The sequence below is a fragment of the Amaranthus tricolor genome, chromosome 2 (genome assembly GCF_026212465.1).
Source record: "Amaranthus tricolor cultivar Red isolate AtriRed21 chromosome 2, ASM2621246v1, whole genome shotgun sequence".
Lineage (NCBI taxonomy): Eukaryota > Viridiplantae > Streptophyta > Magnoliopsida > Caryophyllales > Amaranthaceae > Amaranthus > Amaranthus tricolor.
In genome coordinates, this window is record NC_080048.1 from 12091502 (window position 1) to 12116597 (window position 25096).

Consider the following 25096-nt stretch of genomic DNA (forward strand, 5'->3'; position numbering starts at 1 on the left):
AAATAAAGAAATTTGTTTTAAAGCTACTGGTCGAATACTTGACCCACTATTATAATAACCCTTATTAATTAATTTTAAAGCTTAGAAATTTGTAATTTTATTTCTAAGGACTTTTCATATAGTATTGCTTTTAAGCTGGAGTATTACGAATATAATTATTTTAAAAAAGTGATTAACACCCACAAAATTAATATTGGTTATCATTAATTTGTATTGTAATTAGTGTATCTTTAGAATAATATATAGAAAATTAAGATAAAGTAAAAGTAAAATAAAATGTATCCATATTAGGCTATAAAAATGGCGACCCATAATCATATGAATGATGACCCTAAAAAATATTTTTCAATTAATGGATAACAAATGTTATTTTTCGATTATTTTTACACTCTAAGTTATTGAATGTTTTATTTTCAATTTAGTTTAATTTTGCTTTATTAGGTTGAACTTTAAATTATATATATATATATATATATATATATATATATATATATATATATATATATATATATATATATATTGACTTTATACTTAATTAGACATACTAAATTAATAAATATTATAGAAGCATTTGAAATTAATTTTAGTTCATATATTAACATTTGAAATGAAAAATATATCAAATTAGGCATGCATAATGATAGAAGTATATTATATATTTGAAACATTATTTTATTTAACATGCCATCAAATTAATCTTTAGTATGGAAAGATCTCTCACTCAATCAAATAATTACAAATGACAAGATACTAAAAAGCTTGTCAAATGTTATTTTTCTTCAAAATTATTAGTATGTGTAATATGATGATTTGATAATATTTTTCCATTCGTCATGCCTCCTTAGAGGATGACACTAGGAGTTACCGAATAAAAATCAATCATTATGCTAGATAGTCATTTCTCATGCAATAATATTTTTGCATTTATTATACCTCCTTACTGTATAACACTTAAAATTTTCCATTATTTGTAAAGTATTATATCATTAGTTTCAGTTGAGTATGTCTAACGACTATGTCGAATAACTATTTCACTATGATATAATTAACTTGTTTTAAATTGTGTCAACTTGGTTAGCTATAATGGTGTACTGAATTTCAATTGAATTGATTGTCGAACCCAATCAAAATTGAACATAACTTAAAGTTAAATTGAAAATGTATGCTCAAAACCAACTTTGAACCAATTCAAAACATATGTACAATCAAAATTCAACTAAAACGAATTACACTCGACCCATCAATTACTCGTAAGTCGTAATACCCAATAAGTATATGCCCAATACATGTACAAAGCCGCTTTCTAACCTATGACAATTGAACCGAACCTAAACAAAGATTGAGTTGACTAATTTTGCATTTGATCTATAACTGAATTATACATTACTCAAATCGAACCAAATAGAGCCCGTATCAATCATCAATCCATTTGTAACAAACTCAAATATGAGCTCGATGTAATAGCCCAATAGCCAGCTCTATACATAACACCCATACACACCCTCTAAGTCACAAGCTATCAACCTATAAATTGAATTTGGGGATAAGAAGAATTAGACTGCGATGATGATAAGAATGTGCTCTTCTACTTCTACTTCTACTGATCACCTTCGTTCTCAACTTGATCAACTTCACTCTGAAGTTCACATAACTCGTACTAAAGGTTTTTTCTCTCTCTCTCTCTCTCTCTCTCTCTCTCTCTCTGTTTGTCTCTTTTTTTCTTCAATCTTCTTATTTACATACAAGCAATGGAATTGTTTGAATGTTAGCTTTCTAATCTTCAATAATAGTGGCCAGTAGGTATTGGGTATTTACTATATTAAAGGCTAATTACATTATGAAAGTAAGTTTGGGATTTAAGAGATTTTTTTTGTTTTTTCTGTTTAGGCATATAAACAATGAAATTGCTGTCAAATAAATGTTTATGGGGTATTTTTATTTTGGAATATTTATTAAGGAATTTTATAAGCTTATTTGTAGCTTTGTTGATGTTTTGATCTAAAACTTGCTGGGAGTTGGTTTTGGAGAGATGCAACTAGCAACAAAGGCAAAACCAATTTCTAATTCTGGTGAACAAATGGATTAAGACCCAATAGTCCTTGTTATGAATGGTATGTGTGACTTGAGTGCACAAATTAAAGTGTGTATTCATGTGTGTGACTCTTGAGTTGTGGAATCCAAAAGGGTGTAATAAGGTGAAGAGTATTTATGGGAATTATTGGTGTTAATGAAGATTAATGAAGATTAAGGTGAAGAGTATTCATGTGTGTGACTCTTGAGATAATGCCTTTCAAGTTCTTGGAGTTATTTCATATTCATTACTCTATATTAATACTGTATTCAAGTGAGCTATAGACATTCATGTACCTAGTACTATATATAGAGCTCTCATACTCACAACATCAAACACAACCCCTAAGCCAAACACATAGCCTTTTGTTTTTATCTCTTACTCAATTGTAATTCTTCACTTAGAAGTGTTGTTTATACTCTTTTGATATAATATAAACAGAAACTACACACCACGGAGGACGTAGCCATAATTGGGTGAACCTCCTTAAATCCTTGTGTCTCTTTTGATTAGTTTACTTTGTCAAACGTTGTTTTGTTCATTGTTGTTTGTATCGTTCTTAGCATCATAACGGTTTTGGCAAGCATTTTCAGTCCTAAATCCTAATTTTGATGTCTAGTACATGCTACAAACTCTTTAGGGCAAATGCAATCCCCTCTTACACTATTCCTTACCATACTCTAGCTGATTTATTGAAACCAATTCGGAAAGATAGACTGATAACACTTTTTTGATGATTATTTCATTGGCAAGGCAAGGGTAGATAATAGAAAGTGATGTAGGTACACTTAAGTTTTACTCCATTACCTGTACTCCTCTGTCTCATTGAAACTTAATGTTGCAATCTAAACGGCACAAAGGGAGTATCCGACTTGCTTTTTATGATTCTGTAGCCCTGAACTATGGTATGAGCAAATTAATTACTCCTTCCTATCTTAGATCAAATGTTCCATTTTTTTTTTTGGCACTATTCACAAATCACTCTTATGTTTTGTATTTTATTTTCAATCTATAAATTAAAACATTGTAAATGAAATCTTGTTTGATTTGTATCAATGTCAATTTTATTAATATTAACTTCTTAAAATATTTAATCAAGCACAATTTACTAGAATAGATTTGAGGGCATTACAAGGTTAAGGGACTTTGTCCTTACATTAGTTGTATGGGTAACTAAAGTGGGGCGTGTAAAGTAAATGGACACTCTCACCTACTAGATTCTTTCGGCTGAGTTAACTATTTTATTTTATTCTTTAACAATGGTATCATAGTCGATTTAGAGTGGTGATCTACGGATTTATGGCCTGGGTTAAGAAAGCCATGACCAACGAGAACGATTGGCCTTATGGCAGTTTGAATGTAATGGACTGAATTTGAGGTCACTACAAGATTATGGATTTCGTCCCACATTATTGTATGGGCAACTAATGTGAGTTTTATAGAGTAAAGAGGCTCTCTCACCTACTATAGGATAGTCTTTTGGGTGAGTTCTCTCATTTGTTTTATGATACACAACTAGAGATATTTAGGATTGAAATAGTACATTGGCAAATGTGCAAAACTAAATGGGACATTGGATTAAAATAAGAGGGAGTGCAATTTAGGAGATGAGTGTTATTTAAAACTAAAACATGATACCGGGTGATGATGATCGACTGAAATTTGTTCAGCTAATAATGCAAGATTAAGGCTCCTAAGGTTGTCAGAAGCAGCAGAAAATTTATGCCGACAAGCAGCTGTAAGTGTTCGAAAGGATAAAGAAGATGAGGCTAGGGAGCTTCTTTTGCAGAAGAAGAAGGTTATGCTGGCTTTAGAGAAATCAAAAGGTCGCGTAGAATTGCTTGATGAGCTTGCAGCTAAGCTAACTGAGGTAAAGATTATAGAATCATGCATGTACAAATATTTTTCCCATATTGTTCAAATTAAGGTTTTGACAGTATTGTTATTCTTGTGTTGTATGTATATTTATTTTCTTGCATCATTAGTTTTATTGTCTTGCTTAGTTGCATGTGGTCTAGTTATTAAGGATTGTTTGGTTAAACAGATTATTTCATACTTCCTTTGGGTTTTATTAGTTGCTACAGATAGTGATATTTACAGATAGTGACATCTTGTGAGGAGAATGTCACTATCTGTAGCAACTAATAAAAATCAGAGGAAGTATTCAAATTAAGCTGAAGTTAATTAAACAATTGTTCCATACTCAAGTAAAGCTTTCCTAAAGCAGGATTTATTTCAGTTAATTTAGTACAAGATTACCATGTGCATGTTCCATTGCTTACTGAAAAATTCATTACACTTGCATTTATGCTTAGATGCAGCAGAAGTCCACAATTTTGTCTTGTATAGTCACAATTCGTAACGGATCTTCTGAATTTCTTCTTTGTTTAGGTTTCTCATTTTATTCATGACTCAGAAGTTTATGTATCTATGTCTTTCTCGCAAGTTTTTGGTTTAGCTCTTGCAGTTTTCTTGTTTTTACAGATTAGTCCTTTCTATTTCGTGCCATCAAAAACTTTTATTGGTTTAGGCAATATCAATCAAGGAAGCACAATTAGTCAGAAATGTTGCATTAGATCTAGAAATTGATGGAGATAATGCTGAAGGTCCAGTACGGATAGTCTCTCCAACACGAGATGACGAGAAGACTTTAGATGATGACTATAATATCACGTATCAATCAAGTGATGGAGATGACAAAAAACTCGGGCCTGCTACTAACAAAGAAGGAAATGTGCTGTCTTTCAAAGAGGAAGTACATGCAGTTTCAGAAAACATCAGCAATGGGAATGAAGGAACCATGTTCAATAACTTCAAAGGGCTATCAACTTATATTGATTTCTTGGATGAACTTGACCAACAACTATACATAATTGAAAAGGATTTGATGACTGTTTTTGAGCGTCCAGCAGCAATTTTAGAAAATGAGGAGAAACTCAATAGCTCAAAAGTGAAACAGTTGGAAATTCTTGAAAACATCCGTGGTGCTAGAATGAGGTACATGTTTATAATTTGGGCCATGATTATATTAGGAATAATGCATTAAACGGGTAAATTCGAAGGAACTTAAACGTCGAGCAGTGGTATAGAGGTAATTTTAAAAGTGTTATAAGTATGATGGAGGAATGGGGGAATTAATACCATCTTAGTCGTATAGCGGTTAATTCTAAGAGTGGTATAGAGGAATTTTTTCCCTTTTATTTTTGTCTTAGTAGTTACTATATACTCATCACCCCCTTAGCTAACAATTGCCCTCATATTGGGGCTAATAGTCGCCCATCCCTCCCTTCTTTTACCACTGGTATGCCATCCCCTCTATCACCACCATCATACCTATATTTTCCTTATTTTTTTCTCCAATTATTTTTTTGTTCATTGTTCATTATTCATTATCCTAATTTTAGTTTAATGATATCTCACAGCCGTTTCTGGCTTAAAAATTAATCTTAAACATGTTATGTTGTTGTGGTTGCAGAATACGCGATTATGTCCAGGAAGTTTCAAGGAGTAAATAGATACATGTCTCGCTTTCTAGTGGAAAAATAACCCTCACTGAAGGTAAGTGAGATGACCATTGAAGGTGTTCTTTTCATTTTTGACTTTATATCTTATGAAGTTCATCAATGACACCACTATGAGTCTATGACAGTGAAATTCAATCAACTTAGGTGTGTTACCTTTGATTGTTTCTGATTTCTTTAATTTGTTGCTTTTATTCTAACGTCATGCTTGTATTGAAAGTAAATATTTATGTGGGAAAGTCAAACTAAGAAAATAAGGTTATTGGAGTAGAAAATTAAGGGAATATTATTGTCAAAGATAAGAACTTGGTTTTAAAAAGTGCTCCCGTGGCGCGCCTAGGCGTGAGGCGCACCAAGGTGACCAGAAACACGACTAGTGCATTTTTGTTGATGTGTTCCTTTGGTTTTATCCTCAATACAGGCATGCCCTTAATTGAATTTTTGTTGATGTGTTCCTTTGGTTTGAAGACTAGTGCATTGCTTAGACAAATTATAAATCTAGACCCATGAGATATTATTGAAACGTGGAGCCATGGGGTGACTTTTGCAAAAAGGAAGACTCTTTTCTGGAAACTTAATGCATAAGAATGTGTTACGTAAGAACGCCACAGTTAAGAGTAAACAATATAAACTTTTTTCTTAAGAGCCTGTTCTCTAGAGCATATGAGTCCGTTCACCTCCATTCAGTTAAGCTTAGTCCAGAAGATCACTTTTACTCTTGTATTTTCGCTATTCTTTAAGTTCAGTTCTACAGTTCTCAGTCCTAGAGAACAAAGCCTTCAATTTTAAAACAGAATGCTGTTATGATCGAAATTGCAATGTTGATATTTAATCATTCACTGTAATTTATAAAGATTGCTTCCGTCTGCTATCTGTAGACTTACCATAGAGTAAAAACAAGGCCATCTCATCGGCTGTATTGTAAAGGTTTCAAACTAAACGAACTAATTTTTCCCGCGTTGTAAAGGTGTAAAAAACCAACTTTTGGGCCGCATCAAGAGATATCTTATGGTTTTGACCAATATTTAGGCAATATGTATCTTATGGTTTTGACCAATATTTAGGCAATATGATAACCGTATCACTCCCGTTACCGTATCAACGTTCCGTTACTGCAATCGCGACCGTTACTGCATTTTTACACTGTAGTATATGTTGTCAACTTGTCATCATGTTTGCGTCTCATGTTAGCTTTGGTTTTTTTTTGTTCTTGTTAAAAGATGGGGAACTTGTGAAAGATCATTTCCATTCCTCTGCAGCGACTCAGTACAATTCAAGAAGCCAAATACGGAGCAGAATTGTAGATTCATGGTCAATCCATAGTGCACATATAACAGAAGAGATCATTGATGCTCACGTCCGTTGAGTTGAAACAGCAGGATACTCATTTATTCTGCTGCCAAGCAGGTTGCATTTTGGGGGCGTACTGGGCGAGAATGAAGTGTTTTGTTCTCGAATAATGCTTCAATATGGAAGGTTTTCGCCTAGCCATATGACAGTCTGTTGATTTTTCTGTACATCAGAGGAACTGCTCTATTATGTGGTTGAAGATTATGGTTTCACTTTTGACACCTTATTATCATTCATGATTCATGAACCTCATCCTGTTAGTATGAACTAATAGTTAAAGAGTTTTCCCCCCCTAGTTTTTGATTTAACATTTGAAGACACTAGACACCCTTTTTGGTTAATTTGAATTTAATTCTTTTTGTTATTATTTTCTAAACACTTGTTAAGTTTAATGATCATGTATATTCAACACATTTTTCTTTGTTCTTTTGAATTAGCATCAAAGAGAAAATTATAGCGTTTTTAAAAAAAAGATAAATATTTAGTAATACATAAAGAGAAAGATTAAATGTGTAAGAAATTTCAAATGCGTACATAAAATTAAAAGAAAGTGGTGAGTCGATTTCTAAATAAGAAATAATGTTGATTAAGAAAGAACGAAGGGAATAAGTGATTTTGTGTTCAATATCTGATCTTTATATTTTTTTAAGCTTCTTTTACTTAATTTCTCATAGATTTATTATTCTCGATCCTTGAAGATTTTAAAATAGTAAAATTTTCAAAGACTCAAAGACACCCTTATGTTAGGTTTATCATATTGTTTCTCTAAGATCTTATTACAAGTACTTACCACTGTAAATCATGGTTATTTGATTCATACTCCATTGATTAAATGATTGTTGTGAAAATATATTCAACCGTAAGTGCTCGATGTATGTGTTATGTGTAGGGTAGAATACGAGAAAGTTAGACTCATTATTTTTGCTTTGTTCTATTTATCACACAGTAAAAATCAATATATATATATTTGAGATTTTAGGTGTTCGATTATTGAATACTGTAGATTAATAGGCTGTAAAATACATAATAACCAAAGATTTAGGATATTGAAAATCACGCAATTTGGGAACAACAATTATTACATCATTATGGATACATATTATGACTGTAATTAAATACAATCTTGTTAATTTCATACGCTCGTCAGGTTAATTAACTACTATCATATTAAACTCTATCTTATACTCTAGTCATGTTGATTAAACTAATAAGCATTTAAGTTAAGTTTATCTTGAATTTAAATTACTTTTAACCTCACTCCCGTTTTATTTATTAGGCTAATAAAAAATTTCAAGATCATTAAGCACAAATTTAATCACAGATTCATAATTCTACAAACTTATCACAATAATTCAGTCCATGATTAAATTTGAATTTATATTCAAGATATGAAATCTATTGGCTGGACATATTAATAATAAATAATAAACAATAAAAAGCAGAATAGGATTTAAAATGGATCTAGAATTGAAATGAATGTAAAAAGTGTTGTCTGGAAAAATGGAAAACAACGTAAAATTAGCTCAATGTTATGCATAGTTCTATCTAGACCTGGGAAAATGGTCGGTCGGTCGGATTTTGGGTCGGATCAATTTCGGTCGGGTCATTTTCAGGTCGGGTCAGTTTCGGATCAGGTCAGTTTCAGGTCGGATCACTCAGGGTTTCGGGTAAGTTCGGATTGATTCAACGGGTTACCATAAAACATTAAAATATCCAATCGACTAATTCAACATAAAAAAAATCATTAAAATGTCTAAAATGCATCATACATTCATACTACAAAAAAATATCCAAATGAATCAATTCAAACATACAACAATTTAAATATTAAAAGTATAAATAAGAACATGTTAAATAGCAAATTGTTCAAACACTTCATCTTCATTTTGATTTTCTTCTTCGCCTTCATCTTCTTTTTCATCTTCATCTTCTTCATCTTCATCTTCATCTTCATCTTCTAAATCTTTGTTAGCTTCTTCATTACACATTGGTGGAAGATCAACCTCTAATCCATTTTCAAGTGGATCTATCAACATAAAACAAATTCACAAAATAAACTATAGTTTTAACGAATTGAAGATCATATTATTTGCATAATTGCATTCATAACTCAAATAATTGATAAATTTACCTTCTTTTACTTTATAACCAAATAGCCAACTACGACTAGTAATTAAAGCCTCAGCAGTATCCAGTTGAAGAGAAGCTCTATACTTAGTAAGCACTCTACCTCCTAAGCTAAAAGCTGACTCGGATGCAACAGTAGTAATTGGAATGGCTAATAAATCCCTTGCCATACGCGCAACCTGTGCATGTCGAGTTTCATTTGTTTTCCACTATTGCAATACATCTAGTTCAAGATGATGATTAAGCCTAGACACCTCAAGATAAATATCTAATTGTGACAAATTTCCACTAGTCCCTCCAACAAAAGATGAAAATCCCTATTAAAGTACTAGTAATTAGAAGGTTAAATTAATAACAATACAATTATAAAAAACTTCAAAAAAAAAAAATACTTACAGGAAGATCATCATCCACGACATTACTACTAGCTTTATGGTCATAGGGAGTATCATTCCTTACATACTCCGCAAATAAATCATAGAGTTTGTCTTTGACTTGGTTGGCTTTCCAGGACCCATTTTGAGGATCCAAGTGTTCAAAATAATATTTGATCAATTGAAATTTATAACGAGGATCCATCATGGCAGCAAAAGAAAGAACAACACTATAATTTTCCCAATATTTATCAAATTTATTTTTCATATTCTTTGCCATATCTTTTAAAAACTCATCTTCACTATCAGCATATTGTATCAACAAACATTCGATTCTCCACACACTTTTAAAGTACAAGTTGGCAGTTGGATAATTTCTCCCCGAAAACTGTTTTGTTATATCATCAAAAGGTTTTAAAAGTGTAACAATTTTTTTAACCTTTTGACCAATCATCATGTGTAGGAATATTAGGAAGGTCTTTGTCAATTCTTTTCAGGTTTTCATAAATAGGACAATAAATCAATGCCCTTTCAAGCATCCTATAGGTAGAATTCCATCTTATAGGACAATCCAACCACAACCTTTTAGAAATACTAACACCAATACCAATTGCACACTCCCTCAACTTTGCTTTTCGTACTTCAGAACCATTTATATACTTAACCAAGGTCTTTATTGTTTTTATTTCATCTCCAATGACCTTCAAACCATCTTGAACAATTAAGTTCAAAATATGAGCACCACAACGAACATGAAAATAATCACCATAAGCAAGCAATGGATTATACACACTTAGACTATTAGCAAGCAATTTTTGCATATTATCATTGTACTTAGCATTGTCTAATGTGATAGAGAACACCTTTTGTTGAAGCTTCCATTCTTTTATAAGTGCAATTAACCTCTCATGTATCATGTTGGCATTATGAGGAGGGGGGACATGACAAAAGGCAATAATCTTATTGTGTAACTTCCAATCATCATCAATATAATGTGTAGTTAATGAAAGATAACCCTCATCCACAATCGAATGCCACATATCAGTAGTTAAGCAAAATTTTGAAGACACCCCAATGCTCATTTTTTTCTTCAACTTAAGTTTTTCATTTTTATGAACTTCTAAGCAATACTTCTTAGCGGTTTTTCGACAAATAAATTTACAATCTTCATTTAAGAAGCTATGTATAGCTCGATTTCCAGCATCTTCAGCAAATGTAAAGGAATAACCATGTCTTATAATTGCCCTAGCCACTAATTGCTTATACATGAAAGGCTCAAAATGTTTTAGATCACCCTTGTCTTTCTTACCCTTTTTTTGTTTGTTAATTTCAAAAGTAGCTCGTGCAAAGCAAGACTCACTGTGACGCTTAAAATTTGTTGTTCCATTAATAGAATGAGCAAGAATAGGACCTTGTTTGCAATATTTACAAAGAGCTCTTGGAATATTGTCCTCAAATATGTGACCATCAAAACAATCATAATCCTTCCAAACAGGAGAAGTCCATTTTCTTTTTTTAGATTCGGACAGTGGCGCATTTATGTTATTTGTATCTGCTTGCTCTTCTACTCATAAAGACAAAGAAATAAGTTTATATCAAGCTGATTACTCAATGACCGACTTGGAAAAATTAAACATTAGACTAATTTATAAAAAAACATTCAGTTAAACTAATTTATAAAAAAAAAAACAAATTTATTCATAACTTACCCACACTTGGACATGAATTCGCACTACATGAAAAAGAGATTGAAAATCCCGGTGAAATAATTGGAGTTGAAGATGGAGTTGAGGATGAAGATGGTGAGAGTTGAGTATATCCTTGAATTATTGGAAGATTTGGCATTGAAAATGGAGATTTTGGAGGTCTTCGTTTTTGTTTTGATATGCTTATCAACAAACAAACAACATACAAAAAAACCCATACATTATCAACAAACAGCATACATTAATCAACAAACAGCATACATTAATCAGGATTATGTGAACTAATCATCATTATTAATCTAATTGAACATAGATTCACCAGAACACCATAATCACCAGAACAATTAAATCAAGCAACTATCACCAATTCACCATAATCACCAAAATCTTTCGGGAATCAGAGAACATCAAACATTAAACAACCCAGCAAGTAATTGAACAGAGATTGAATCACCAAAATTAAACAACCCAGGAAACAGAGAACTTCAAACTTCAAACTTTAATCACCAAAATCTTTCACGCCAACAACCCAACATTAAATCCCAAGAACACAAATCTGATTCAACAGAGAATCAACTAGATTGAACATAAATTGAACAGAGATTGAACACAAATTCAAAATCAAAAAATGGCGGTACAACAAAGAATCAACAAGAACAATGGCGCAGCAGCGAGTAATAGCAGCAGTGAAGGAAAGGGAGTGAAGAGAAAGGAGATTCAAATTAGCAAGTAACTTACATTTGACAATGGCGGCAGCAAAATCGAGCGTGAGAAAAAATGGCGCAGCAGCAGGAGGAACGACGCGCGAGGAAGAGATGAGAACTTGAGGAAGATGAACGAGGCGCGACAAATGGAAGGAGATGGCAACGATGGCGGCAGCTCGCTAGTAGGGTTTGTTTGGTTTTCAAGAAGTCAAAAAGTGAAGATGAAATTGAAAAGTGAAAACTGCTGTCTGCTATCACTTCTTGCAACGTGGGTTTTTTTAACAATGACCAACCCATCGGGTCCAACCCGACCCGGACCCGACCGACCCGTTTTTTTACGGGTTCTTCGGGTTCGTTCATTTTTCGGGTTCGGGTCAAAATTTCCGGGTTTCAACCCAATTTTTTCGGGCGGGTTTCGAATCAATTTTCGGGTCGGATCAATTTTTCCCAGGTCTAGTTCTATCCATAAATATTAAAACCCATAAATCAAAATAAAAGTAGCGGAAATTTTTTACGGTGATTATAAGTTTTGGCTTTTCTTTATTGTCGATAAATGCTAATTTTTTTTTTCTAATTCATGTTGTGTTTTAAACATTTAACTTATTTAAAATTTTTTGTTAAATTTATGTTATAAATACCCATTATAACGACTCTTTAATAAAAACAAGCATTGTGATTAGAGGTGTTTATTCGATTATTGAGTTGATTTCGAATCAGGTGTTACGGGTCGATTTAAAATCGGGTTTTGTGTTTATATTGATTTTTAACTTAATTGTAAATACATTTTAAGTGAAAATTTGAAAAAAAAGCCATTTGAACAAAAATAGTCAAAATCCATGCTTTGGGCAAACTTTAATCCCAAAATAAGCGTCATTGCTTCTAAAGCTAGGTTTGGTATATACTCGCTGCTAATAACAACAAATCTAGGCAGTAGTTGAAATTAAGTTAAGTGTTTGTTCGCTGTTAGTAAATACGAACAGAGACTTTGGTCAAAAAAGTCAACATCTTTGTTCGTTGTTACTAACTGCATACAAAAGCAGACATGGTCAAAGTAGGTCAAACCTCTGTTTGCTGTTAGTAATAGAGAACATAGGTTTAACCTACTTTGACCATGTCTACTTTTGTTCGTTGTTAGTAACAGAGAACAAATACTTGACTATTTATTTTGACCTGCTTCTTAAGTTCATTGTAACTAACAGCGAACACATAGACACTTACTTTGGGATTAAAGTTTGCCCGAAGCTTGAATTTTAAATATTTTTATTCAAAAGGCTTATTTTTTTCAAATTTTCTTTTTAAGTCGGGTCAAATCGGATACAGTTATAAAGTCGGGTAAATATCGGGTCATCAGATCTGTTTTGAACACCTCTAGTTGTGATCACATTCATGGGCACATTTTTGAAAATTTGTTCCAAATGAGTACTTACTTTAACACAAAAATAACCATTTGTCTACCTTTTGGAAAAGTTGAAAGCTCGAGGTTCCCGCGTAGAATTTTCCTAAGGTTGTGTTTAGAAACAACTAAACAAGTAATTCATTAAATTTTAGGTTTCAGTTATAAAGAAACAATTTGAAAATGACAAAAGTTTGAAAAATTATTTTAAAATTTAACTACTTTTAACATAAAAGTGGAGTAGCCCGTCTTGTATGAGACCGATTAACGATGAAACGACCTGAAAATAAGAAGCCTATAAACTAAAAATTTTTATTATTAGACTATATAAGTCAAATTCAAAATTAAATTTTATTAAATTGCCTAACTTTTAAATTTACGAATTTTCATGATATACCACTGAGTTTCTTCGAAATTCACCATATACCACACAAAATGTTTTAATTCACCATATACCATTGAGTTTTCGTCCGTTAGCACAGAATACCATTAATGGCAACTGCCGTTAGTGTGTCGTTTGTGGTAAATTATTAATTCACCATACACCATTAATTTTATTTTATTTTGCGTCAAATACCATTTTTTGCGTCAAATCTGATGATAGCTGATATCCATATGTATCAAGAAACAGCACACTAAAATTGCATTGGTAACAATAGCTATGCTATAGAAAAAGGCAAATATCCGAAGCTACTATATGAATGTTTCTAACTCATCATAACTCATCAAGGCACACGCAAGTATACATGTTTGTGACATCGCGTGGCTAAAATAGGCTACGTTTACAAGCAAATTCAAAAGAAGACATCACTTCAAGCAGGGAAACCCTAGATAAGTTGGTAGTTTACAAGCAATAAAGATGATTAGAAAAATTTAGTCTCTATGCCCAGCATATGAAACGCAAGTTTCAAGGTGTGCAACCATGGATGAGTTCGTCTACAGATCATGCCTATCCCTCACCAAATTTGAAAAACTAGTTCAGCCCACAAGTCATCAGAGAACATGCAACATGCCTCTTTAGCCGCAAACTTAAAAGAGTCGTGACAAGCAGCTTTAAAGATTACAATCTTATTATTGATTAATATGTGCTCCTCTGTAAAAATGGGCAGCAGATGTCATGTTTTATCAAGATATGAACCAAGATCAAAGCTCATTTCAAGTCAATTGCTCGTAAAGCACTCATTTATCCTACAGAGATGCCCTATTATACTAAAAGTCTTATTAAAAAGATAGTAGAAGAAAGGAAAAAAAACAAAGAAATCAACCAAAATGGATCACGTTCAACCCCATCACAGACTTGTGTTCCGAAAATTCAGCAACTAGATTTTCAGCAATTGTCAGATTTGACGCAAAAAATGGTATTTGACGCAAAAAAAATAAAATTAATGGTATATGGTGAATTAATAATTTACCACTAACGGCACACTAACGGCAGTTGCCATTAATGGTATTCTGTGCTAACGGACGAAAACTCAATGGTATATGGTGAATTAAAACATTTTGTGTGGTATATGATGAATTTCGAAGAAACTCAGTGGTATGTCATGAAATATCCGTTAAATTTAAGTCCATTCTATATTTTTAAATACTATATATTTACAGTTCTTTAAACAAAATAAAAATGAAAATAGAAGTAACTGCTGCCGCTGCTTATACCCCTCTGATTTTAAGTTTTCATATCACTGGATCTCCAATTCTCAACCAGTTCCAAAAAATGAAGTATTTACGATTTCTATCTCGCCATTTCAAAAGCGTCCAGCAAAACCCTAATCTCCAATGTATAGGGTTTATCCAATCATCAAATAACCCAAATTTCACGCGTAATTACACCACTCCAGCACAAGAGTCAAGCTCAAGATCAGCAAAAATCACCGCAATCGTCGACCAAATCTCAAATTTAACACTACTTGAAGTGGCGGATTTGACGACATTGTTAGGAAAGAAATTAGAGGTTAAAGATTTGCCTATAGTATCATTGATGATGCCGGGAATGGGTTTCAGTCTCCGAGGTATGGGCGGTGCTGGTGGTGGCGCTGCTGCGGCGGCGCCTGCAGAAGAGGAGAAGAAAGAGAAGACAGCGTTTGATTTGAGATTGGAGGCAGGATTCGACGCTGGGTCGAAGATTAAGATTATAAAGGAGGTGAGGAGTTTTACAGAGCTAGGGTTGAAGGAGGCCAAAGAATTGGTGGAGAAAGCTCCTGCAGTGTTGAAGAGTGGAGTGTCGAAAGAGGATGCTGAGAAAATTATTGAGAAGATGAAGGCTGTTGGAGCCAAAGTCATCATGGAGTGAGGTAATTTGTTATTGATATTACGTATTCGGGTAGATTGAATATGATAAAATTTACTTTACCTTATTGGAGATACCATTTTATGTGAAATGGTTTTGCCTGGGTATTTTGCAATCCTTGCCTCATTGCAGTATTAGTGATTCTGTTGTTCATTTACATGCGTAGAATGGGGATTGCTTCTCCTTATTTTTTTTTTGTAATTTGTTTGATCGCTTGCAAAGCATTATTTCGACTTATAACTGAAATTGAGTTAATATTTGGGTTACGCGATGTTGTTTAGTTGCAAACTAATTGCCCCTTCATTTTGAGTCTGATGTGTGGATATAAGAAAAGTGCTTCCTAAGTCTTGGAATTCAATAGGGGTGGGGTTTTGGAATGGAGGTAGCCACATGCATATGCTGTAAGTGGAACTCAATAGTTGTTCATGGTTATTTGGAAAGTGCCCCATGTGATAATAGAAAGTATCACATTCAATCATCATACATAGAATCAAAGATTAAAGATTATGACACTGGTATTTTGACTTGTGTGCATACTCCTTATTGTTGATTATTCAGTAAATAAAGATTGGGAGATGCTTTGTGAAATGGGGCCAGTTATGTGTCTTTTAGGTTTCGTACTCTCTATGTATCGTGTGCAGCTGATGAAGATGCTGAAAAATACCTCTTTACCAATCTAGAGATATTGTTTGTTGAGGTTTATGAATGTCTCACATATTTGGTCTCTTGTGCTTCAAATATTTATCAAGGGTTAGGACATGAAAATATTGCGGACACTTTTTTTTATTCACGATGGAACTTAAGATTTTTAGTTCTTTGGTAATATATTATATTGGACAATACTAAATTGGTTTATTACATCATGTGCATCAATTACTTATGTGAAGCTGCAAGTGATTCTTTCTATTTAGGGTGAATTGGAAATGTCTTTGACTCCTCAAATCTTGTATGGGTGGGAGCTATATAATGACATTGAAGTTATTATTTTTTGTTGCTGTGGATAAAGCAATAGCTATGAGCGACTGTGCCTTTTGAACTTCCATGAAATCAGTGTATATTGTCTAAAAAAATGAAATAAATAAAATAAGTTGCGGTATGCATTTGTGTCACTAGTTTAGATTTTGGGTCGGGTTTATTGTTGAATCCATTTTTGGTTGGGTCCATTTTCCACCTATGCAAAGTTTCTTGGTCATCTTCCTTTACATTTATGAAGGATTTGATCTCCTGGAAAAATTGAAGCTCACAGTGTTAATTACATTTTCAAGAAGATTCGTAAGTTTACTATCATAGATGGATGATTTGATTAAATTTATCTGTAAATGAATAACACTAAAATATGCAACAAGTACCACATGATTCCTAATCTTGTTTGTAAAAAAGTAGCATTCTTTGAGCTTTGTTAAATTAATTTGAAAGCAATTAATGGCCTGGAATACTAATGTTTTGAATCTTATTTTAGTCCATATATGAACTTTATAGTTTACAAACTCCTAGGAGAAGGCACCTAACTACTATAAGGAGATTTGCTGTGTATTTCTATTTAAGTGCTTGTGAAGAAAACCGTTATTTACATTAAGTTGTCGAGAGGCCATATGACTTCAGATGAGACTATATTTTAGTGATATTGACTATATGAGAGAAAAATATCAATTTAGTCCATTAGCTACTAATGGCGTTTCCTTGGAGGCATTTCTAGCAAGTCTCATGCCCTAAATTCTTTGCTTTTTTTTTTTTCTTGGCTTCTTTGTAACTAAAAGGATTGATCGTGATCATCATCCAACTTTTAGCAAGCATTGGTTGTTGAAAGATAAAATGCAAAACAAATATGAGAAAATATCAAGTAGTTTATAAACAACCCGCTTTGTTTGGAAGTGAGAATGTGTCGTTTAATAGGTTGAGAAGGAATTTTCGAAGAATTAATAGAGAATAAGAATCCTTTAGGGAAAAGAAATAATAAAGTACATGATGAGTATAAGGAAGAGTGATCTATAAGGACAATGTAAGTTTCATTTGCAAGGGGTAATGACAATCTGATAATTTTTTGATCAACCCAATTCTTTGGTAGGTTCCTATGAGCTCACCCAGATAAATGGTAAACTTAGGTTAACTCGAACCCCCTCCCCACTCCAGCCCCTCCCCCTCGACCCCCCTCCCCACTCCAGCTCCTTCCCCTCCTCTTCTCCCACCCCAGTCCCTGTCCAACCCTTTTCCCTTACCACGGATGCTCCCCTCGGTTAATTTAGAAACAGTTACAATGAATACATTATATCTAGTTTATTTCACTATAATTTTTCCTGAGTTGTCTCTAAGTGAGAAATGTGAGGAGACATTAGACAAAGGAAAGAAAAAGGAACAAGAAGATCATTATAACAGATTAACGATTATAGTAATGCAATCACAAACTCGATCAAACACCCACTCGAGATACAACAATGCCGACTGCAGCTACATTTCACCACCACATAATATTCGAGTAATTTAATAAGATTTCAATCATCTTAAATTGTACAACTATCATTTTGCCAGAAAATTTTAAATGTGTTAATTTCTGAATTAAACTCGGAAAACAAAGTATAGAGGTGGAAGAGGCAGGGGGAGTTTATTTATTTATTCTATATTTTTTAAAAAATTTGAATATTTTTTTTCCTTGCAATTTTCCTCTATTTTTCCATTCTTATATCTTATACAATAAAATTACCTCAATAAGTTCCTAAGTACTTGGGTGCCCTCAAAAAAAAAAAAATATCGCCCAATAGCTGGATTTGTTATAAAATTATCAATTTATTGATTTATTTGGCGCGGATTAGTGAAAGTTTAAATTACTCATTTCAAATTTTCCTTTTGTATCCTTGCTTTCATTATGGGTAAAGTTGCAATTTTCACAAAATGTATTAAGGCGCACTCTTCTCAAGTAAATAAATTAAGTTGTCATTCCTGTTTCCCAAGCTCCATTCCCCTTCCCAACTCCCATGAAACAAAGACCCCTACAACTACATCCCTCTAAAATAAATGTGTTGAGTTTGAATTCAAGATTGCAAACTGATTTTTTAAAGATGTCACCCCTCAAAAAGAAATCATGTTGAACTTGAAAGAGGAACTTCACTTGCTTCTTCTTCCATAACAATTCGTCCAAAGGCGCCACGTGAATTATTGATTTTTATCATGGATTCACTTTAGGCATTTTTGGCACAACTTTTTAGCTTGCGTTAATGGTTTGATTTGAGTCAAAATTCAAAACACTTAACACTAAATATAATTCAACAAGTAATACTTCGTCCCTTTGAATTAATTATAAAGAGAAATGAGATGTTTTTTATGAAAAAGGGAAGATGTTTGGTAATAAATGAAGGAGTAAATTGCGTGGATGAAATTAAGAAAGTTCAAATATATGGATGAGATTAAAAGAAAGTGGTCTACCATTATTCGAAAATAGAAATGTTGCCACATGCCAAAATAGCAAATTATACTAATTGAGAGGGATGGAGGGAGTAATGTTATATTGTAGCTATTACCTCTTAGAATAAATATAGTTCAATAGATGAATCAAAACAAATCAACATCATGAATTATCGCTAAGAAAAAATATTTCTCTATCTAATACTAAGTACAACTAACAAATTAATTTCAATGATTATCTAAATATATTTTCTTGTATTTATTTATATCTACTGTAATATGTTCATGCAAATCTTTAACTTTAATATTGTTTTTCGCTTTTGTCATCTAATGTCAACTTTGGCCTACCAATTATCTGCTTAGCTTATTGTTCCACCCTTCCATTCTTCTAATTGTTGCGTCTTTTTATCTTTCAACATGACCAAACCAACATATCTTTTGGAGTATGTCTACTCATCCGTTTTAACATACACATCTTGGCTACCTACATTGATACTCCTTTAGAAATCGAAACATTCCGACTCATATAGTGTTGGTCTACTGGTAGTGCGCTAGAATATTCCCTTTGACTTTAGTGGCATAATCCCATAATTTTTCAATCGCAAGTCTTCATATGATTCACTCGCATTGAGCTTAGCATCTTGATTAACTCATCATCATTATCCCTATGAATCCTTGATTAACTCAAAGTAAAAAATAGAAAAATACAGAGGCGGTCAATTTCCTTAAATTGCATACGCTTTTGCCCATCTAAACCCCAATTATCCCTTTTATCTTATGCTATGCAAAATCATACATAATAATGTCAATTCGTGTATGATGTTATTAAGCACAATCTTTGTTTGAATATCATATGTTCTTTTGAACATTGAAGACGAAATAAAGGAAATGATTTTATATTAGAACAATTTCTACCACATACTGCCTGAAATATATTTTTTCAATGTTTAGGTGGAGTAAGTCATCATTTGGCTTGACATGGTTAAATGTCTAAAATGTTGTATTAGAGTTATTTATGCATTTGTTTCACTTTTTGGCTGAGGTAAACGGAAAAAGCCTGAACTTTATTTTCCACAGACAAAAAAAAGGATATATGATGAATGGTAAATGTAATTGTCCTTGAATGATTGCATTGTCTACGCGCACCATCTTTTGCTGGACAAATTCTAGTGTACCACCAATGATATTTTATAGTGAAGGCACAATAGATTGGGTTCAGAATAGATTCCAGTCGCTTTTAGCTTTAGTGACCTGTGCATTTGCTTGTTTCTTTGGGGAAAGGAAGCAGGGAAATGGTTTGCTTAATTATAATTGATATCTGATCCATTTATGCATTTGTGGGAAGGTATAGTATTGTCTAGTGTACTGGATGAAGTGCTTGAGGCATTGTAGTGGAGAGCTTAAGCTGCACATAAATCGGATAAAAATATTATTTGAAGATCCAGTGTGAATGAGTGGTCAATATGTTATTTCCTTCATTATCCGTACTCATTCTTTATTGATGGTTTATTAAGTCTTTTGTGTGATCTCCTCCTTCAGTTCTAAAATGTGCAAGAGGCACTAAGGCGCAATGCTTAGGGAGAAGCCGTGAGCTTTTTTTAGGCGAGGCACACTTTTTCACTAAAGATCTTTGTCAATTTAAAATTATATTGATATTTAAAACATAAAAGTTATATTATAATAATATACCTGCTTGAAAACGTTCACTATCAGTGTATTGGCATGCATTCATTATCATCGTGGGAAACACTCACTTGATAATAGTAAACTCAATATTATTTAAAATAAGTCAATTGGTTAATTATTAATTAATTAACATTCAACTATTGACAAATGAAGCTTGTTCAAAACAGAAAAATAAATATATTATGATGACAAATGAAAGTGTTATTTAAAAACAATAAGAAAAGTCTTTAAAATAGAAAGAACAATAGATAATAGAGAAAAAGTTGAATGGAATTGTAAAAAGGAAAAAGAATTTTCAGCACACCTAATGTTTGCACTTTTGGGCTTCTCTTGGACGTACTTTACAATTACATTCAAAAGCCTAGCGTGAAGGTGCTAAACGTTGAACAACATACAAGAGGTGCAAAAAATGCATGGAGGCGTGCACCTCTTGTAATGCGCTTTGCCTTGCATGCTCGAGGCGTATTTGTGATCCCTTATGTGCACCACATGCCTTTTTTAAAACTATGTCTCCTCCGATGTCTTAATGTTCGATTTGGTTTTTGGACCTGCAAGGAACAACTTTTGGTTTGTGACATGTTTTACACTATGTTTGTCCATTATTTGATTTTAGTTTCAATCTATACAGTACTTTTTAGGGTTTTGATTTAAAAGGGTTATTATATGGATTGAACAATGTTTGCTGTACAAAGTCAACTCCTTATTTGTAATAACTGTAGTAATCTTTAACTGAGAAAACTTGCAGAGAGACTGGAGAATGTTTGTGGTGTATTGAAGCCATAAATATGTCATATGGAATTGTGCCTAATCATGAAATTATAATTTCACTGAGGTAGTGTTTGGATTCATGGATTTCATTTCAAAATCTGGAATTTAATTTTGAATTTTCAAATCTGAATTTATAAATTAAATTCTTTTGTTTGGAAAAATTAAAGATTTCAAACTTCATAGTAATACATCATGTAACAATTTTATAATTTTCAAACATCTAATTCTCACTCCTGCCTATTCTCCTCCATGTAACCTCCATTCTCCTCTTACCCTCCACCTCTGCTGGTTTCTCTTTCATCACCATTGTCATCTCCACCATTACCAAAACAAAGCTTTACAGGAGAGAAAGAGAATGAGTCTAAAATATTTCCAAATGACAGCTCTGTAGGTGTCATTTTCAATTATTAAATTGTAGGTCTTTTTTAATAAGTCTTGGATTTGAACCGAATTTACAATTGTCAATTTTAAGCTTTGCCAAACACGGTATTTGTTAAAATCTGAATTTCTAAATGAATTCCTGGTATCCGAATGCACCATGAATATATTTTGATACTTTGTATTGTATGTCTGCTTTGTTTAAGAGATCTTTTCGCTTTTCAAAGACAGAGAAGACTTTTTTTAATCTTAAGTTAATATTGTACTCTGCTGGAATGACATAAAGGGGTTTGTCTATCTACCATACATAAACTGGAAACCTTTATGTTTTCATCTCAGATTTCTGTGACTGCTTCAAACATTTCCAGTTTATAATTGTACTCTGATCGAATGACAAAAAGGGTTTTGTCTATACGCAATACCTAAACTGGAAATGTTTATGTTTTTCTCTCAAATTTCTTTGACTGCTTTGGCTTTGTGAGAAAAGAAGTGCATATTTCTCTAAATTGAATATTCTAAAGGGTTTTCACAGCGTCCATGCGTTCTTTCAGATGGAGTTATTATTTTCATTTTTATTTCTTGGATCAAGGCTTAGACATTGTTGTTACTGTGTTGTATATATTTCTTTTTTCAGGGTGACCAATCAATTGGGTAAGTTTATGGAGACATAATAACCTTTGATATCAGATTGGTAGTTTCATAAGATGTAATAAGGGGAGTACCTTCCTGATAGTTTTTATTTTTCTTAGCAGTTCGAATGAAGTAGTATTGCTACTTGAATACTCCTGTACTATCCTAATATTTGCGTTTTATCTTTACAGGGTTGCCTCTTTATTTGTTATCTAACTTTTTGGCAAGAACGAGTGGCGGTGGAGTGAAGAAAATTTTTTTCCCCTGGTTTGTTAATTGTGGCATCTCTAAGCCTGCAACTCCTGATGCATATTTCACCTTGCATAATGTGGGCTGTAGTAAATAAGAATTGAATTTTCATGATATTTCCATCTGATCTTATAGATGCTGGATGAAGACTTGTCATTGACACACTTGTTTTTTCTGAGTGTAGGTAAGATTTGTGAATTTTTTTTCATGATCTTTTATGTACATCACAAATCTGTAATGGTTACTGCAAAATAATAAAATGTTCTCTTTGGTCAAATTGTTTTCTTAATCATTATTATCTTTAATTGTTGTCTTGATTATTACATATTTAATTAATTAGATTCCTCCAATTCATGTCAGAAAGCTGTCTTATTTTGATGGCATGTTCCTTCAGCATCATCTTTGTTCATAAATATTATGTACATTAAGAGCTCATTATTGAAATCTTTGCACCTGCAATGATAGATGAAATCTTTTCTGATGTGAGGTGCACTTCAAGACTGAAACTACAAATCTTGGTTGTATTAAAGCTCTGATTTGTTAAATGCACTGTTTGATCTTTGTCTCGGACCAATCCTAATGCTGATCTTTTTATCATCAAAATGAATTTTCGTGGATAGTTTTTCGATCACCATTTAGGGATGGTCATGGGAACCTAGACTCTATTGAATTCGTTCTAGATTGCCCTTAATTTTAGGAAAATTTGAAAAAAAAATTTTTTTTAATAACTTTAATCAAAAAAAAATTTCGGCCAAACTTTATTCTCAAAATAAGCGTCTTTGGCCCTAAAGTTAGGCTCGATATGTAATCGCTGTTACTAACAGCGAGTATAAAGAAATGGTCAAAATTTTAGTCAAGATATATGTCGCTGTTACTAACAGCGAAATAAGGCTTTGACTGGTCAATGGTCAAGTAGCTGTTAATAACAGCGACTTCAGGTAGTACTGGTCAATTGCCTTGTTCCCTTTTCTTGTTTCCTTGACCTTTTTATTCCATGGTCTTTCCATGGATGATATATTCATGCATCCATATTCAAAATACTCGGTATTAAGATATTAGAGGGCAAATCTTTAGCTTCAGTTTTCACCAACTCATTATTCCTTTCTTTATGCATTTATATGCTCTTTATTTCTGAAAATGAGTAAGCTGGAGAGTTAAATTTTCTTTTTGAGTAAGCTTGAGAGTTAAATTTTCTTTTTTCGAAAGTGACTTTCACTGCCATTCAATTCACAGAATAAAAAGGTCAAGAAAACAAGAAAAGGAAACAAGAAAGGCAATTAAATTCTCATGTATTCTTTTTGTGGGGAAAGACCATCAACTTTCTTTGAAGTCTTTTTGGACTAGTACTACCTAAAGTCGCTGTTATTAACAGTGACTTGACTATTGACCAGTCAAAGCCTTATTTCGCTGTTAGTAACAGCGACATATAGCTTGACTAAAATTTTGACCATTTCTTTATACTCGTTGTTAGTAATAACAATTACAATCCGAGCCTAGCTTTGGGTCCAAAGAAGCTTATTTTGGGAATAAAGGGCCGAAGCTTATTTTTTAATTAAAGTTATTAAAAAATCTTATTTTTTTTTCAAATTTTCTAATTTTAGGGTATAGGTCTAATTTTTGAGACCTAATATGTCTGGGTCTAGATTTGAGTGTAAAGTCTTTAGAAGTAGACTTGATTTATACCTTCTCTCTTTACCGGTTAAGAACCAGACTTTTAGACCCGCCCTATTACACAATACAATGATAATTTTAAATTCGTTCACAACCTATTTTGTATTTATTTAATCTCAATTTAAATTTGTGTACAGTTTATAGATTTATTTTAGTACTAATGAAACTTTTAAAATGTAATACAATGCAAGTATGAATAAATTATCTAAGATCATTTAGGGGTTTGGATTTATCAGACTCAATGGAGTCGAGTTTGGAACAAGAGTCTAGGTTTGGGTCTGAGTCTACTAAAATTAATCGGTATTGATATTGATTGGTTGTGATTACTGATTAAACCAATTCAGATCAACCCATGACGATCCCTACCTGGATTGTGGTCGCTCTTAGGCGTACATATTATGTCATTGTTCATTGGTTATGCTCCATCCCTACCTTGGTTGCGGTCGGGGGGTTGAATACATATATAAAAAAAAAAATATTTTTATAAAAAAATAATTTTAGAGTTTGAAGTGAATTTGAGGATAAGGTGTAAAATTAGATAGAGATTTGTACAAGTCTGAACAATAAGAAAGTATATAAAAGTTGGTGGAAATTTAATAGAGGCATATAGCATAGTTGAAGATTGAGATTTGAGTTTGAGATATTTACATTTTAAGAGTTAGAAAAACTAACATTACCTAAAAATAAAAATGTTGTAAAGTAAAAAAGGTAAATTAAAATAAAAATGTTGTCAAACTTATTGGTATAAAGGGATTATATATGCGTTGGTCTTATTCTCTTACGAA

At 32.6% G+C, this 25096-nt stretch overlaps 2 protein-coding genes across 3 annotated transcripts; both read left to right on the top strand.

Annotated features, from left to right (window-relative positions):
* Positions 1-1484: 1484 nt before the first annotated feature.
* LOC130802996 (uncharacterized) lies at positions 1485-7368 on the top strand. 2 transcript variants are annotated; one of them, XM_057667139.1, is made up of 5 exons: positions 1485-1663; positions 3742-3941; positions 4602-5068; positions 5547-5629; positions 6813-7368. In XM_057667139.1, exons 1-4 carry the CDS (start codon positions 1564-1566, stop codon positions 5584-5586), a joined length of 807 nt encoding a protein of 268 aa, XP_057523122.1. In that variant the 5' UTR covers positions 1485-1563; the 3' UTR covers positions 5587-5629; positions 6813-7368. The 2 variants fall into 2 exon arrangements, with proteins under 2 accessions (XP_057523122.1, XP_057523130.1); XM_057667147.1 differs by having other exon boundaries at positions 6852-7368.
* Positions 7369-14874: 7506 nt separating this feature from the next.
* LOC130803011 (uncharacterized) lies at positions 14875-22958 on the top strand. The gene is made up of 2 exons (XM_057667159.1): positions 14875-15537; positions 22583-22958. The coding sequence occupies exon 1, from the start codon at positions 14961-14963 to the stop codon at positions 15534-15536; it is 576 nt and encodes a 191-aa protein (XP_057523142.1). The 5' UTR covers positions 14875-14960; the 3' UTR covers position 15537; positions 22583-22958.
* The last annotated feature ends 2138 nt before the right edge of the window (positions 22959-25096 follow it).

What these genes read in the sequence shown, in the direction of transcription:
- LOC130803011 (XM_057667159.1), top strand. Translation starts at nt 14,961, where the DNA reads ATGAAGTATTTACGATTTCTATCTCGCCATTTCAAAAGCGTCCAGCAA.
- LOC130802996 (XM_057667139.1), top strand. Translation starts at nt 1,564, where the DNA reads ATGATGATAAGAATGTGCTCTTCTACTTCTACTTCTACTGATCACCTT. An exon ending in TTGCAGCTAAGCTAACTGAG is followed by an intron (nt 3,942 to 4,601) that starts GTAAAGATTATA and finishes TTATTGGTTTAG; the next exon opens with GCAATATCAATCAAGGAAGC. An exon ending in ATCCGTGGTGCTAGAATGAG is followed by an intron (nt 5,069 to 5,546) that starts GTACATGTTTAT and finishes TTGTGGTTGCAG; the next exon opens with AATACGCGATTATGTCCAGG.